The sequence below is a fragment of the Microplitis demolitor genome, chromosome 2 (assembly GCF_026212275.2).
Source record: "Microplitis demolitor isolate Queensland-Clemson2020A chromosome 2, iyMicDemo2.1a, whole genome shotgun sequence".
In the NCBI taxonomy this organism is placed as follows: Eukaryota; Metazoa; Arthropoda; class Insecta; order Hymenoptera; family Braconidae; genus Microplitis; species Microplitis demolitor.
In genome coordinates, this window is record NC_068546.1 from 7125822 (window position 1) to 7143110 (window position 17289).

General features: G+C 37.8%; 1 protein-coding gene across 1 annotated transcript in view; it reads left to right on the forward strand.

The window, feature by feature from the left end:
- The first annotated feature begins 2054 nt into the window (after nucleotides 1-2054).
- LOC103576471 (GTP-binding protein REM 1) overlaps nucleotides 2055-17289 on the forward strand; it is a 57160-nt gene continuing 41925 nt past the window's right edge. The window contains exons 1-3 of the mRNA XM_008556689.2: nucleotides 2055-2183; nucleotides 2735-2784; nucleotides 3002-3252. Of these exons, the coding sequence (XP_008554911.2) occupies nucleotides 2055-2183; nucleotides 2735-2784; nucleotides 3002-3252 (430 nt within the window). The remainder of the gene's footprint in view (nucleotides 2184-2734; nucleotides 2785-3001; nucleotides 3253-17289) is intronic.

A 17289-nucleotide genomic window follows, 5' to 3' on the forward strand; every position in this document is an offset into this window, starting at 1 on the left:
ACATGGTTAAAAATTAAAATCAAGAAAATAACCTCGTGTTTGTTCAAGGTTCTTATGAACAGATATTGCTTATATTTTGTTTCTTAGAAGCTACCATCATGCCCCAAAACAATTCTGGTATTTAGATCAATCGATTCATATGGTGCTGAGAATAACAATTTTTACTGATTTTCAGTATTTTTTCGATTTATTTGGAAACAGTAATAAATCAAGATCGGGAAGTTGCAGCATCGAAGTATCTTATAAGTACCAATATTTCCGGAAATAATGAGCCTGATACCTTTCTGGGGCCAATTAGGTATTCTTATCGTCCCATGGTCATCATGATATTAATAACTTTTTTTATTTATTTTCTTTCTGTATTTAAAAAGATTTGATTTTTTTCATTTGACAAGCCAATTTTATTTTTTAATTTTTTTATTTTCTATACTTTTATTAAAGGAAAAAAAAAATAAATAAGTAATTTTTTATAATCACAATTTTTTAAATTTAAAACAAAAATAGCTCTAAACTGTTTTATGTTATTATTTTTTTATGCACATTATTAAAAAAAAAAAAATGATAAAAAAATAATCAAATGCGAGCGGCGAACTCAAGACTTTGCTACCACACAGGCGTTTACAGATACATATTTCGATTGGCAGAATTTATATAAAAACTTGGATTGAAGGTTTAAATATTAAATTAATTAATTAAATATTTCATACAATCCTGGTTAATTAATAACTTATAGTAAGATCTGAAAAATAAAAAGACAGAGAGAGAGAAAAGTTATCTGCATAATAAAGCCGTTTCATAAGCCGCCATTGTTTTAGCGCCCTTTGAAAAACGCTTCAGCTATTCTCGGCTTCCCCCTACAACGCGGACGCGGTTCCAAACGGACACGAGTAGCATATATATGTATGCTCCAGTGTACCGCATGGCAGGAGTATATTGTCCCCCTTTCAGGCAGCCGAGTTTGGTTATCCTCAGCTTGCCTCACCATCCCAAACACACGGACACGGATAGCTTTCATTGTGTGCTGCTCGCGTAAGTCGCATGGAAGGGGTGAAAATTCCCACGTTCTAGCATCACTGGCTCTGAGGTTGGAGGTTGCGCCTCCTCGGAAAAAACAGACCACCAAATACAGAGCAATTGCAGTCTAGATGTTAATGTGAACGACGCAAAGTCATTACACGATTTGCAGGCCTCTTGGTAGTCGCGGTGTTGGTTATTTAATCCGAATTTATGAAAGGACTGAATTTCACCAGTTAAGAAAAATCGTCATGTCACAACACACATGCATACGGGTCATCGGGCATCATTCTGAAAATGATCAGAATTGTTTTCTAGGACTTTAAACCGTTAACATCTGATAACAACTCGATTTTCGAAAATCTGAGGGGAAAAAATGACTTTCTGGATTTTTGATAATTTACAAATTTCTTAACAAGGAGTCTAATGTAAAAATAAAAATGAAATTTATGAAATTGATCACAAATGCGATTATGGATTTGAATAACTTTTAAACAAGTAACTTTTTTGAAAATTAATATGAAAGTTTTGGTAGAGCTGTTTGGTAGAGCTTTTAATCTCCTACGAAAGTAGATATTGTTCATTGTTGTATTTATTTGAGAGAATAAACTAAATGCAAAAGTAAAAAAATTCCATGTTATTTAAATGGGAAATGTTTCATGATTCCAGTACGGTTAAATCTGAAAATTGAGTGCTTTCTTGCACATTCAGCATCTCTTAAAGAAGACGCTTTTAAATGCGATGCAACATTAACCCCTGTTACGCCGGCAATTGAAAAAAAAAAAATCGTCCGGTGCAGCATACGCTCACTGTCCAAGTACGGTGGCAATAATTCCTGAACAAAAGTTTTGAGACTGGATTAAATGGAGCTCACAACAAAATTATCTATCCAAAACAAAGACGGTTACTAGCACCATCAACACTAAAAAGCAATGGTATGAAGGAAGAAGGCTACCAGAAGTCGTAACGGCACAAGCTTTTAGTACGGAATCATACGCAGAAATACTGTGCTAAATTAAAGCTGATGTAGATCTTAAGAAATGTGGAATATAAGTTTCAGCAATAAGGCGCACAAAATCAAGAAAGGTAGTGGTGATATAAGCAATCTACGCAATGCTGTAGCAGATGTGCTCCAAGAGAGGGCCCAAGTACGCACGATATTTCGAAAGGTAATCGTTGAAATAAATTATATGGGTGAGGCAACTACTTTGGGATAGGTCACGAATCTTTTTAAACCACAGTTCGATTAATTGATGTGACGAAGACGTTAGCATCAGAACTCTGAGAAAAAACTAGAAAGGTACTTAGAAAATAATCCTCACCGTGACAATTGATGTAGTAAATAAACCAATGAGAGTAGAAAATATAAGAATAGGGTAGTTCCTGTATCATATCAGAGAAAGAGCGCTTGGTACGGCGCTTCCGTTGCTGAGGATCCAATCACGTCGAAATCGGTTGATTCGTCTAAGAGTTATCACTGGTGAAAAGGAATCTTAGAACGATTTTTCAAAAATATCTTCAAAAAGAGTGAACTGATCAACTTCCAAATTATGTAACATTCAAAACTTCATAAAACGCGTTATTTGCTGCACTTCACATTAAATGCGGCTGATTCTTTGAAGAGATATCAATGCTGAGTAACTCAAAAAATAACAATTTACTTTTATTTTTCTAGATACCATATAAGGTAATATACTAAATGTTTTGATAACTATAACAGATCTTCCCCATCACGGTGATTTTCAATCCCTGCACAATTTATTGCAATCGGTTTGTTCGTTCAAAAAATATCGTCAACAAAATATGTGAAAGTTACTATTTTTTGAATTCTTCTCAAATATTTAGTATTTCAAAATTACGATTTAAATTAATGAATAAACCTATTATTTTTTTTTTTTTTTCATTTCTGAAGGATAATTTTTTTTTCTTCTACAATGGCTGTAACAATACCCAAATTAATTCAATTAACGATACTTGAATGACTAAGTTTAACGGCAGTAATATGTTTTATACAATTTATAGGTTTAATCAATAGAGGTGACTCATTTCGACGAAAACCGTCAAAAGCGAGCTCGCTACCACATTCCAAGAAAAGTGGGGATCAAAATGAACCAAAGCTTTTGAAAGAAATCGTGTCATATACTATAGGCATGCTCGGAGGCCCTGGAGTAGGCAAAACAGCTCTAATCAGTCAATTCATGACAAGCGAATGTATTAATGCTTATGATAGGCAAAGAGGTAATCATTTCTATTAATTTATTAGTCAATATTCATTTGCAATGATCGATCTGTGAAATAATTATAAATAATGAGAAGGATTGCCGGGACCAGGTGAATTAAAAGATGTTTAATTATAAAAATATAAATGAGGTCTTTATTTAATATCTTACAGATAATATGCAATCGCGTAGTTGATTTAATGATTTTGATAAGTATTGAGTCTATTTTAATGATTTAATCAGTTATTAATCATTTAGGTGAGTTCACTGAGTCTAAGTTTATTGAGATGAGTACAATTATAGGTATATTTATGTATATGTGTAGGCATAACCTGTGGGTTACCACGTGGTTGTAAATCATCGGCAATGAGTTTCACTATTTATTGAGTATTCACACTGAATTTAATAAGTATTTAGATAAAATAAACAGTAATTAGACCACTGAAGGTAATTGTAGTATTATTTTAGTGAGTAAATTGAGTGATATACAGCAATAACAAATAAAAACACTTGAACACGTGTTGTCACTTATAAAGAGCGATGAATAATAATAAAGGCACAATGCCACTGATCGATGCTGACGTCATCAGACTGAAATTTTCTGATCGGCTTAGATGACCAAGATGAGCACCTGGTGAAACCGAATTTTATGATTGGTAGAGAATTAATTATTTATACTGAGATCGGCTAGTGCTGTCCTAAGTAGTACCACATTAATGATTAATAATTCAAATCTTAGCCATTACTGATCACAATTGTTTCCTTCAAATATCATCTAGATGGCAAAAACTTTTCAAAATTAAATTTTCAGGCTATTTTAGAATCCCCATGACTTAGAAAGATATTTCCCACTACTCTCTTTAAAACAATGATGTCGTTAAAAAATCGTTGAGTTACATCTTAAAAATGTTGATAATTTTCAGGATGTAACTTGAAAAATCGTCCTGCTCTCTAATTTAATTATTAAATAGCGTAAAATAATGTTAAATTCTAGATATGCACCTCACACATATCCCCGGAATCATGCTATCCTGACGGCTAAAAAATCCGTCAAGTCATAAATAGAGATTTGAAAATCCGAAAAAACTCAAGTACAATTCAGACTCTTTGAATAATAATATCTTCAATAGACATATTTATTTTCGATACATGCAAATAAAATTCGGATATGTAGTATGTTTGTATTGACAACACAAGTGTTAGGTTATACTGCATCGTTGACAAGAAAAAGTTTCTACATTTATCACGCTCGAGCCGAGCTTGAAGTAGGTATAAGTGTTCGTTGAAGCTGTAACTTAACACATGACGAGTGCTGGCAATACTAGCATACAAGATTACTCATTTCAAACATATGCATTGAACGATAGTTTTTATGAAGACTATCTTTAAAGTTGAGTTGTGATGAATGAAATCATTATCATACCAATATGAAATATTTTAGAAAATACACAAGTCAAATTATTAGATTAAACAAGAATAACAAACATATGATTAAAATGTGCTTTTGCTGGTGAATATGTTAGGTGTTCGAAATATACAGAGGAGAGAATAGTACTATCTTGTTCTGTCTAGAGTGAACAATGATCACCCAGTGGTTTGCTTCCGTTTTCTTTAGTGAGAAACTTCGACACAGTAAAATCTTGCTGAAAAGTCAAAACCTAGAACTTAGTTGTGCATAGTATATACCGTACGTCTTATTACATGCCCCTCACTACGGATAAGTGCTGTCATTTAAAGTCTACCACGATTTCTACTATTGAACCGAGCGTATCAAAAAATATTTTGAACTTTCAGTGCATGCATGGATGTAAGCTCTCCAAATCTATTTAATGAATTTACGCATTAAAATATTCCTTGCGGCAATCGGAAGAATTTTTTGATTACCAACAGCCTTGAAAAATTCAGATTGATTGATCAAATAGACTCTCAGATATTGAAAAAATCTAAAAAATTTTTTTTTTATTTTTCTCAAAATTTTCCCGAAATGGCTTGATTGATCGATTTCCAAATGCAACAAACTCTAGCACTTAATAAAACGTGACGATTGCCTTCTCGACCATCTCGATCAGTTGATTTGTTTAAGAGATTGAAGAAAGAGACGATCACTGTTTTCCACCATTTCTTTCTCCATCATTGGCGTTATCTTTGAAGTGACTCATCGGAATAATTACTAAATCTCGTCAGCTCTAGAACTCAATAAGACTTAATAGTTGCCTCATTGAACGTATAAATCAGTTGATTAGCTCAAAAGATATCAAGGTCTAAAAATAAAAAAAAAAATAATTTACCTCTTTTTTCCCAGATAATTCAGAACATAATGTACTAAATGGTCCAAAAATCATACCAGCTTCTTATCTTCATATTCCCTTTCGATCAACACGTAGTATTATGAAATTATTCTGATAATTTGATAATATTATCAATCAAACAATAAAAAATCACCTTTCTTCACATTATTCACGGATATATCATAGATTAACGCTCTGATCTGATTCAAAACGCACATAATGATTTTTGCCGCATCTCGATCCTTTTTAACAATTTCTGTTTCAATACATTGATTTTATCATGGAAAATCGTGGATAAAATGTAAAGAATGCATGCTCGTCAATTAGTTTCTTCTACGTTTTATATATTATCTACGTACGCTTTGCGAACGATTTCATCGCAACAGGTCCTTGACCCTGCTCACTGAATATCGCAGAACCAGAGGACAACACTGAACTGCTGTAAAAGAAGCTCGAGCTACTTACTACCTCTCTATGCACTCTGATGCTATTGATGCTGATGGTATCTCTAAGAAAATAGTCAATCTTACCTTGTCAAGTCTTTTGACCCACATCACTGACATCTTTCATCGATTATTGCGTGATTTGGTTTTCCCGGGGCTCTGGAAAAGATCGATTGTTGTACCTGTTAATAAGGTACCCAATTGCTTGAGTGCGTTATGAAGTACCTAGCTGACCATGATCTTCTTGATTCTCTGCAATGTGGATTCAGAACTGAGCACAGAACACAGACAGCTCTCAACAAGTTAGTCAATGACATCCGATTCAACATGGATAAACGCATAGACACTATTTTGATCTTGTTTGACTTCTTCAAAGCTTTTGATTTATTGATTGAATGCATCTGCATACAGAAATCGTTTGCAGGACCTGATGCACATATCAATGTCGTTAATAAAGAGTGGAAACAGTAGCGGACCCAAGATTAAACTTTGGGGAATTCCAGCAGTAGTATGGACCCAGTCAGTGATATTCTCATCAGAATCTTTAACAGCTATGAATCTACCAGTTACATATAGAGCTGTCTACCTGGTAGTTGACTCTGAGAGAATCCAATGATCCAATCATCACTCTGATTTGTTTAAAGAAATGTGTCCAACTTCATACTGAGGGTAACTGAGCGTACGAGGAGCTGTAAATTAGTTCCTGAGTATAACGGACGAGTTCTCTGAGGGCTGGGAGCCCTCAATCATCGTCTTACCTCGTCACTTGAATGTTACTTGGAGACCTGATCGGCTGAAAAAAAATATTTCTCTGCTACACCAAAATTATTCTAAAATTTTATTTATGGTAGTCATTAGCCGTTATTTATACTGTAATTATTTATTCTATAATAAAAAACGTTTTAAACTTCTGATCAAAAGAAAATTGTGTCACAACAAAATTATAAGTGAGTTATATAAGTTAGTGGTGTAAGTTGTGATGTCATCTTGATAGTTTTAAGCCATTGCTGCTGTTTGACTGAGTATAGAACCTTGAGGTACACCAATGTTTGGAATATCCAATCAGTAAGATCATTTTCAGAATTTATGTTAGCTTGCGATTTCTTAGTTGAATAGGAAGCAATCCAATGCAGCTGAGATGAAGAAGCTTATCATGACAAGTTTGTTGATAAGCTGTTTCAGATCCAAAGTATGAAAGACTTTTGGAAGGTCGAAAAGTATCAATAGGGTGATTAAACGCTTGTTCATGTTGTAGCGGACGTCATTGATAAGCTTTATCAAGCTTGGGGTAGCCGAGACATGCTTCACATTATCTTCAAAGGTCAGCTTGGAGTCCATGTAAACACCAAGATTTCTAACAGTGGATACAATGGGTATCATTTCACCATTGCAGTCAAGTTTAATGATTGACTGGTCAATCATATTTACATATGAAGTAGAACCAAATATGATAGCCTTGGTCTTACTAAGATTTAATTTCAATCAATTTGCTGCAGCCCAGTCATGAATATGCTCAATTTCCTCATTCATTAGTTGGATAGATTCATCCAGCTGATGAGGTAAGCACGCCAGGTAGATTTGTAGGTCATCAGCATAGAGAAGACGTCTACAGAACCGGATGCTCATACCAATGTCATTAATGAAGAGTAAGAATAAAAGTGGACCCAGTATTGATCCTTGGGGGACACCAGCATTGGTATGGATCCAGTCAGTGAGGTTCTCATCAGAATCTTTGACAGCAATGGATCTACCAGTCTGATATGAAGCAATCCGACTAGATGCTGACTCAGAAAAACCAATAATCACTAACTTCCGAATTAGGAGATCAGGATCAACTGTGTCAAAAGCCTTGGAGAACTCAAACAATTCCAGAAAAGTAGTCATGCGTTGATCCGTTGAATTGGATATCATTGACTAACCTAATGAGAGCCGTCTGCATGCTATGCCCAGTTCTAAATCCATATTGTAGTGGAGATTCCATCAGCACCCACCATCAGAGTGCATTGAGAGAAGGGCACACCTTACAGTTTCAACAGAGACTTCACTGAGACTAAATTCAGGATGATTACTCAGCTTTTTAGGCTTATTAGCAGGAAGTGTTTGATGTTCAACAATCGACACCGCAGCAAACGAATTGCATAGCTCAGTGACATTAACAGCAAGCCTTCCGATTCGTGTGACCCGAAGTAGTCCAAGTTTGCGTAGTTTACGCCACATAGCAATACTGTTTTAGTTTAATAGCCGAGATTGATAGTCAATAGCCCTAGCTTCTCTTACAGTAGCTCGATGTTGTTCTTTAGTCCTGCGATACTTAGTTAGCAACGCTGGAGACTTATTTCGGCGAAAACACTTGTAAAGCGTACACAGACAACGCTCTGACTCCTTTAGACTATGAGTCAGCCAGGGTGCATGTTGTATTGAATTGACAGTGACATTTTTTAAAGGAGCAATATTTTTGACATGAGTTAGGAAGCTTTCCATGAAACACACAACTACTCGGTTGATGTCCATCTCCACAGACACAATCGAGGACCAGTCCAAGTTGTCCAGTAGTACCAGTGCATTTGAGTCGGCAAGTCTATCGAGCTTTCTGGTCTGAATAGTAGATGCAGGGGAAGCTATGTCGTTCAGTTTCAAGGTGGCATGTATCAGGAGATGCCCACCACCAATAGGAAGATCTATTTTATCCCAGGAGCTAATGCAGTCCATAGTATCAACAAAAATGAGATCCAGCCATGTTTCAGAATATCCAGTGATATAAGTCGCAACATGATTAATTAACTTGAGAGAGTTTGCAGCCATAAAAGACCTCATATAGTCAGCATCAGGTCCTGTACTGAGCTGATCAGCATTAAAGTATTCAAGAATTCGGTTCTGATTATACCCATCAAAAACAGTTCCGAGAATAGTGACAAGGTCACCAAATGGTGTATGTGGAGGCCGATAAACAATAAATATAGGTAACGCCCTCTTTGGATAGAGGACACAAGTTATATACTCCGGTACGCCAAGTTGACCAGTCCAGATAATCACAGGCTTGAGGATGACTTTTAAGTGTAAAGATTCATGATAGTATAGAGCAATGCCCTCCCCGTGTACCTTGCGATCGTTTCTAACTAGATTGTTACCCGGTAGGCTGATGACGAAGTCAGGTATATGGTTTCCAAGCCAAGTTTAAGTGACTTTGATGATATGGTCAAGACTGTTGGAAGCCAGAAAGAGCCGAATTCATCCAGATGCGCTCTAAGAGAATTGGCATTCAGATGACAAACTTGGAGTGATGCACTGGTATCAAGTGTGTTTGAGCGGCTGATGACATTAGGTGATAGACGACAGATTAGTTTAAATTGCTTCTAGAGTTATCCTCAAGTATCTTGGCTATATTCCCAGTAGAGGTAATGATCTGTATAAGAGAATGTTCGTCTTTCTTGACCAGTACAAAGTCGTTTCTGGACCATATATATTTAAAGCTAGCTGATTTTAACGCTTTCTTCGTTTCACCAAGCAGTTTAAAAGTTCTGCTGGAAAGCAGCTTATTAACATATACGTTAAAGTTGATTGAAGGCATAGTAGTGAGAAAAGAGACAACATTAGGTTGTGTTTTTAAAAAACACCAGTTTAGTACACCATGCTTCTTCCGAGCCGAGATGATCTTAAATACAGTGGCCTGCTTGGAACATTTGATAGCAATAGAGGAACAGCTATGGTTGTCAGTCGCAGAACTGCCAGAAGCTCCAGAAGATGACTCAGCAGGAGTATTATGCTTGGTCAGAAATCTCACACCGACAATTTCACTGGGTTCCAATTGAACATTTAGCACTGTAAGTATAGAGTTTACAAGACGTAATAACTGCGCTTGGTCATGACTAAGACAGCAGGTAGGAAATCCAGATATCACAAATTCCAGACAGTTTGAGTTTGTATGGAGGGCTTTTTTAAGGTTGATCGTGTTGCTATTGGCGATGGTAGTGGGAGGGCCAATTCATTATCACGTTTGACAGTCGAGGTACCAGTGCTGCAACTTGCTGCTTCCAGCTGTTGAAGCCTACACATGACATCAGCAATAGATTCTTTGATAGTGAAGTTATCAGTTTGAAGCCTTTCAGTAGTTTGTTTCAGATAGGTGATGGCAGCTGAGAATTTTTTCAAGATTGGCTTTGAGATCAGGTACATCTTTAAGCAGCGAGGCGTGCTTCTTGAGAGTGGGATTTTTAGCATTTGTGCCTGACATGACAGCAGCCAGGGTGATCTTTCTTGCAGCAGGTTTTTCAGGTGGCAGATCCATGCCCTTTTCATCCATCGCTCGAGTTCTCTTACGATAATCAGTAGATTTGGATGACGAATCAGAACCAGAAGGTGAAGCAGGTGGTAAACTAGGATTCAGATTGTCAGTGTTATCCATGACAGGTAGCGTGGTGTCACTAGCGTGCAATTCCGAGTTAGTGTAGGCGAGTACACAGATAGCAACGCTCAGTCCCAAGCCAAACTAATGGGTACTCACAGCGTATGCGTCACGTGTCCAAGAGAGGAGAGGTGTCAGGCGAAAGTGAGACAGCAAGTAACCCCAAAATGACTCCTCAGGAACTTAATAAATTGAATAATTGATAATTACAAGCCTTAACACAGGAACAAACTGCTACAAAGCAAGGCCTGCAATATTAGCTAGCAGTGGTCTGCAAAAAAAAAAGCGCCCGAATGCACACAACACAGTGAATAAGTCTTAAGCACGGAGCAAAAATTTACGAGATACTGCAATACTCACAGAGATTAGATCAGATTAGATTGAAGTTTATTGTTCATAGGGTTGAACAAAATAATACAAAATTAGCAACAATTAAGAAGTAACCAAAAATATAAAGCAATTAATAAAGGCTGTATATAATACAAATTAACAAATAGTTTGTTTAAGACAATTATATAGTGAAATTAAAATTTCCAAATTTAGAATTGACAAGTTTATCACAGGCTATCCACCAGTTTCTTGCTGTAAAAGCCAGTTATGAAGAGCAGTCTTGAATGCTGATGTACTCTGAGTAAGTTTCAGAGAATCAGGAAGATCATTCCACAGATCAGGTCCAGCAGTGAAAAAAGCAGCTCTGTAGGCATGAGTTTGATGATTGGGTACAACAAGAGTAGATGCTGCAGTCTGGCTACGCAGAAGCCTAGCAGGAACATGAGCAAGCAGCAGATCAGTCAGATATGGTGGTTGACGGTATAGATATGCATTTCTAACCGCAATCATTAGGGAGCGAGACCTTGCCTGACCAACTGATAGCCAGCTGAGGTCAACTCTGGCTTGAGTGATTGGAGAGTCCCATGGAAGTCCCAGAACAAAGCGAACACCCATGTTGACAATCCTCTGGAACTAAGTGTCCAAGACTGATCCAATGCCATGCAGAACAGCTGAACAGTAGTTGACGTGTAGTAGAACTAAATCATTTACCAGGTTCTTGCGAATCTTACATCAGTAAAAGTACGTAAGCCATATAAACCATAAAGTACATAGTTAATCTTGGCAGCCATATGCTTCACATGATCTGCAAACGTAAGTTTGGAATCCAGGATGAATCCCAAGTAACGCACCGATGAAACGGAAACATTGATACCGTCACAGCCAAGTTTTAGAGCAGAGGTGTCAATAGAGTTGATAAAGGGTCTGAACCCGAGGATTATGGCTTTAGTCTTGCCCAGGTTCATTTTGAGTTCATTTGAGGTAGTCCACTGCTTAATATGAGCAATATCTTCACTGATCTTGGAAATACAACCATAGATATCCTGTGGGTAGCACGATAAATAGATCTGCAGATCATCCGCATACAGCAGTCTCTTACACCAGTGAATACAAGAGTCAATATTGTTGATGAACAGTGAGAATAGCAAAGGTCCAAGGATTGAGCCTTGTGGAACACCAATATTTGTACGAGCCTAGTCAGTAAGTTTACCACCAACGTGCTTTACAGTTTGTTCTCTACCAGAGACATAAGACAAAATCCAGCAGGCGGCAGATGAAGAAAATCCAATGGTTATAGGCTTGCGTAATAGCAGTGTAAGAACAACTGTGTCAAAGGCCGTGGAAAAATCGAAGAGAACCAGAATGGTAGCCATACGCTTATCCATATTGTATCTCACGTCATTAAGCAGTTTTAACAAGGCTGTTTGAGTGCTATGTTCAGGACGGAAGCCACATTGAAGTGGATCAAATAGATTATAGTCATCGAGGTATTGCGATATCTGAAAGACAAACCTTTTCAATACCTTACCCAAGATAGGTAGTAGAGCAATATGTCGATAGTCATTCGGTGTTGAAGGTGTCGATATCTTGTTGATTGACACTATTATAGTCCTTTTCCAAGCATCCGGGAAGGAGTTACTATGTAAAGAAGCATTGAAGATACACGTTATGTGATCGAGAACCGATGGTAAGATAGCCAACACCATCTTCCTGGAAATTCCATCTGATCCAACTGCATCAGTGCTAACAGAGGTTAAGATTTTACGAACTTTATCTGCATTGGTCTCTATGAATTTCAACTCTGGTTGTGATCCTGATTTTATAGCTGGTTCAGTAAAGTGATATACTGTACATGACTGGGATATAGCAACGAAAGTCATATTGAGTACAGTGGGATCAACAGCGAGGGTCTTAGGACTAGAGGCGCTTAGGAGAGAGTCCTTGAGCAAGCCAAGTTTCCATAACTCCAGCCACATCACACTGTTAGAAAGGCCCTTTAGTCGATTGGCATAATAGTCAGTTCGCACACGATAAAGTTGAAATCGATAAGGATCGCGAGCAGTACGATACTGCAACAAGTTATCCCGTCTTCTGAGTCGTTAAAAACGTCTATAAATAGCCCGGCACGTCGCTCAGAGTTGTCCTTTGAGATCCACCGAGCAGTTTTGAGTGAGTTGACAATGATTTTACGAACAATGCATATTTATCAACATGTGCCACAAGTTGTTGAGTAAATCTAGATGCCAATTGATCAGCCGTCACTTCCGATGACAATACCCATAACCAGTCCCTACTGCGCAGTGACTCTATAGCAGGTTGTGTAGATAGTAAATCAAGTTTTCGGGACAAAATAACTTTAGGCTGTTGACAAGTGTATCATCATTAAGCTCGGCAATGATCTTGTCATTTTTGGCCCAGATGTATTTAAATCCCAGCGGTTTCAGCAGTTCTTTACCTCACCAAGAAGCTTAAAAGTTCTGCTGTTTAAGAGCTCATTAACATAGATATTAAAATCACTGGACGGGATAAGTTTTAAATCACTGTTGGCAGGTAAACTGGTAACCGCCGACCACTTAAGTTGACCAAATTTCTTCTTAGCACTAATGATCCTAGATACGGTATCCACGTTAGCAGACTTGATGGCAATAGAAATACGTCTGTTACCCACAAAGCTAGGTGGATGTAACAAAGCAGGAGTACCTGAAGATGTTGCAGGTAGTACATTTGAAACTGGTTCACGTTTCAAGCGTCTGACATTAGGGGAGTAAATTCCGGGTACATTTACATTGAGAGTAGTGAGTATTGCTTGCACAAGCCTACAGTGGTTCTTAAAAAGATCATTGTCCGGGAAACCGGATATACTTACCTCAATGCAGCCCGATAATCTCCCAAGAGCTTTTTGTATGCGTGACTTATTAGCATTAGTAGTAGCAGTTAGCAAGGACATTTATGAATCAGAAGCAGATGACGATCCAACAACCGAGTTTTGCTCAAGCTTGTCAAGTCGAGAAGTAACATCAGACAGCACAGCTTTGAATTCGGTGTTATCAACAAGATTGTCCACTTTTACATTAATGACATTAATGATCCAAGTTTAAAATTTAGAGAGAGAGAGAGAGATTAGATTAGATCACAACTTCATTGCTCAGGATTCGTTAAACAAAATATTTTCCATTGTACAGAGCATTGCAACCGAAGTCGCATAATTATGATTATTATAATAACATTACACATTCGTATAAGCTGTGCAAAGAGAAATAATGTAACTAGAAAATACAGCATAATTAAAAATACAAATATAATGTGATAAAAATCAGCAAGAACAGATAATTAAATTATAGAAATTAGCGAAATAATAAATTATGAAGTGTAACCAGTCGCCCAAGATTCATCACAGGTAAGCAGCCAAGCACTTAGAGCACTTTTGAACGCCTGCGTATCATTTATGAGCTTTAGCGAGTCAAGGAGGCTATTCCAGTAATATGGAGCTGCAACGGCAAAAGCATTCTTGTAAGACTTTCTGCGATAATTAGGTATAGCCAAGGTGATAGCGCTCGATTGATTACGCAGTGGCGTGGGAGCAGTATATCTGGCAAGTAGCTCAGCCGGATAGGAAGGAAGGTGAACTCTGCAGAATGGTCTTCCGGGTCAGGATGATAATCGCTCGAGCCCTAGCTTTACCAACTGAAAGCCATCCCAATTCCGCTCTGGCATGGGAGATGGGGGAATCCTAAGGCAGCCCGAGAATATACCGAACACCTTTGTTAGCAAGTCTTTGAAGCTTGATGTCAAAAACAGCACCAATACCATGTAACACTGCAGTGCAGTAGTCGATGCGGGAAAGTATCAACGCATTTACTAGAGACTTGCGGGTAGTGACATCAGTATAATTCTCAAGCTATATAGTTTGTAGAGTGCAAAGTGGATTTCACCAGAAACATACTTGGTATGCTCTTCAAACGTTATGTTGGAGTTGATGCACACACCTAGGTTTCTGACCGAGGAGACCAGAGGAATTTTGACTCCTTCACAACCAAACACTATGCTGGACTAATCTAGCATATTGACATACGGGGCTGAACCCGAGATGATAGCTTTTGTCTTGCTTATGTTGAGCCGCAGGCACTTAACCACAGACCAGGCATGTATACGCGCAATATCATCATTGATCATCAGTATGTAGTCAGCAAGCTCATGCGGTAAGCACGATGGATAAATTTGAAGCTCATCAGCATAGAAAAGTCTTTTGCAGTGTTTGATGGCCAGCCCAATATCGTTAATAAAAAGCGAGAATAGTTGAGGACCTAGAATGGGAACCCTGTGGAACACCAATGTTCGTTTGGATGCAACCTGTGAGGTTCACATCAGGATACTTCACCGCAATAGATCTCCCAGTGAGGTAAGAGGTTAGCCACTGCGCAAAAGACTCAGAGAATCCAATGAAGACAAGCTTTTGGACTAGAAGTGACGGATCAACAGTGTCGAAGGCCTTAGAGAAATCGAACGGGATCAATATGGTGACCATTCTCTTATCCATGTTGAACCTCACGTCATTAAGTAGCCTAACAAGCGCAGTCTGCGTACTGTGTCCAGTCCGAAAGCCGCACTGCATGGGGTCTAGAAGGTCATACTCATTGCTCAATGCTCGGAGACTCGTAGCTCATGTGATAGCCAGGGAGCATGCTTGAGCGAGTTGACAGTCATACTCTTGACGGGAGAAACAGCATCGACGTGATCACGAAATAGTTGCGAGAAGTCATCAACTACTTGGTGGATATTCAGCAGTGGCAAGTTGATAAAAGACCAATCCAAATTTCTGAGTGTGACCAAAGCCACTGGACTAACAAGGTTGTCCAACTTCCTAGTATGAATTGTCTTTTTACGCGGCATTATGCGATTGAGTTGCATAGTGGCATAAATCAAGTGATTCCCAGCACCAAATGGACGGTCAGGCTTACCCCATGGAAGATGACGTCATAGTCGTCGACAATGCATAGGTCAAGCTAGGTCTCAGACTGCCTGGTGATGAGAGTGACCCCATGGTCAACAAGTTTCAGAGAGTTTGTGTGCAGAAAAGACCTGATGTAGTCGGTCTCAGCGCTATGGAGAAGTTGATCAGCGTTGAAATCTCCAAGGATAAACTTATGACTGAAACCATCCATTGCCATTTCCAGAGCGCTAGCAAGTTCACCAAATGGGGCATGTGGTGGGCGGTAAACAACTGCAACATTCAGGAGTACCAGTATGATTTGTCCAAAAGATCAACTGTTTGAGGGTGACTTTAATGTGTAAATATTCATGATAATACATAGCAACATCACCCCCATGAGTGTTACGATCATTCCTGACGATGTTTTAGCCGGATAACTTAACGATAGAATCAGGAATGCTATTGTCAAGCCAAGTTTCAGTGACTGCAATTATTTGAAAAAGTGGTTTGGAATCAAGATATTGACGTAGATCATCTAGGTGAGCCCTAAGTAAATTAGCATTTAGACAGCACACCTGAACTGTAGTGGAAGAAGGACTGGTACTGCTGGCTGGTCTGACTAGATAATTAATTTTCATATTACAGTGCACTGTGGATGAAAATCCAGAGCAGTCAGTCAGCCGATGAACATCTCAGGCCCCGGACGTTCGTCCGGAGACTGGCTGGCTTCAATCAAATTATAAATTTGTAAAATACATTTGCCTTTTTATAATTAAAATGTTAAATTTTACGTTTCAAACCCTACGAAATACTCCAAAATTGGAGAGAGCTCAGCAACGGGTGCACCTGGGAATATGTGACACATGTTCTGAAATTAGGCTCGTTTTTCTAAGAGTAAGGGTGAAAAAAGACACCGACGAACTTTTGCAAAGAACTTCAGATAATTGATTTGACAAAACATTGTGTAGGTCATATATCAATCTAACCATTACGTAAATAAAGCTTTGCTGTATTTATAATTAACAATATTTATTTAAACTTTAGATGATTATTATAACTTTTTGGTATTACGATGATGACAATATTATTTTTCAGTGAAGTCAAATGGAAAGACTGTTTTATGAACGACAAGAAAAATTTAATGGAAATAGATGGTAATGTATAATACATAAGTAATTAAGACTTAAAATTATAAAAGATGTGGGTTCCTATATTTAAAAAAGCTTGCAAAGCTTTGAAACTATGATAAGACCTAGATAGAATGTTAAGTTTGAAGTTGAAATAATGTAGCTGACCTTGCCAAACTTACTGAAAAATCAAAGGACTCATCAATTCCTAAGATAGAACACGCTTTAAATCATACTCCATTACCACAAGACATTATGCAGCTAATTTAATAAAGAAATCAAAATAGAGGACTGCTTACTACAGAACTGGACTAGATATCTAACGATTGGAATGTAACGGACTATCGAGAAATATAAAATTAACAATTTATAAATTTAATAACAAACGCTGGCCCTATAAATTAACAAAATTAAAAGTTTCTGACAATACATTATGACATACAGCCAAAGCACTTACGAAAAGATCCTCGAACGCTACACCTTCATTACATGGACCAAATGGAGTATCCTTCTCAGATCTAGAGAAAGCCAACGTG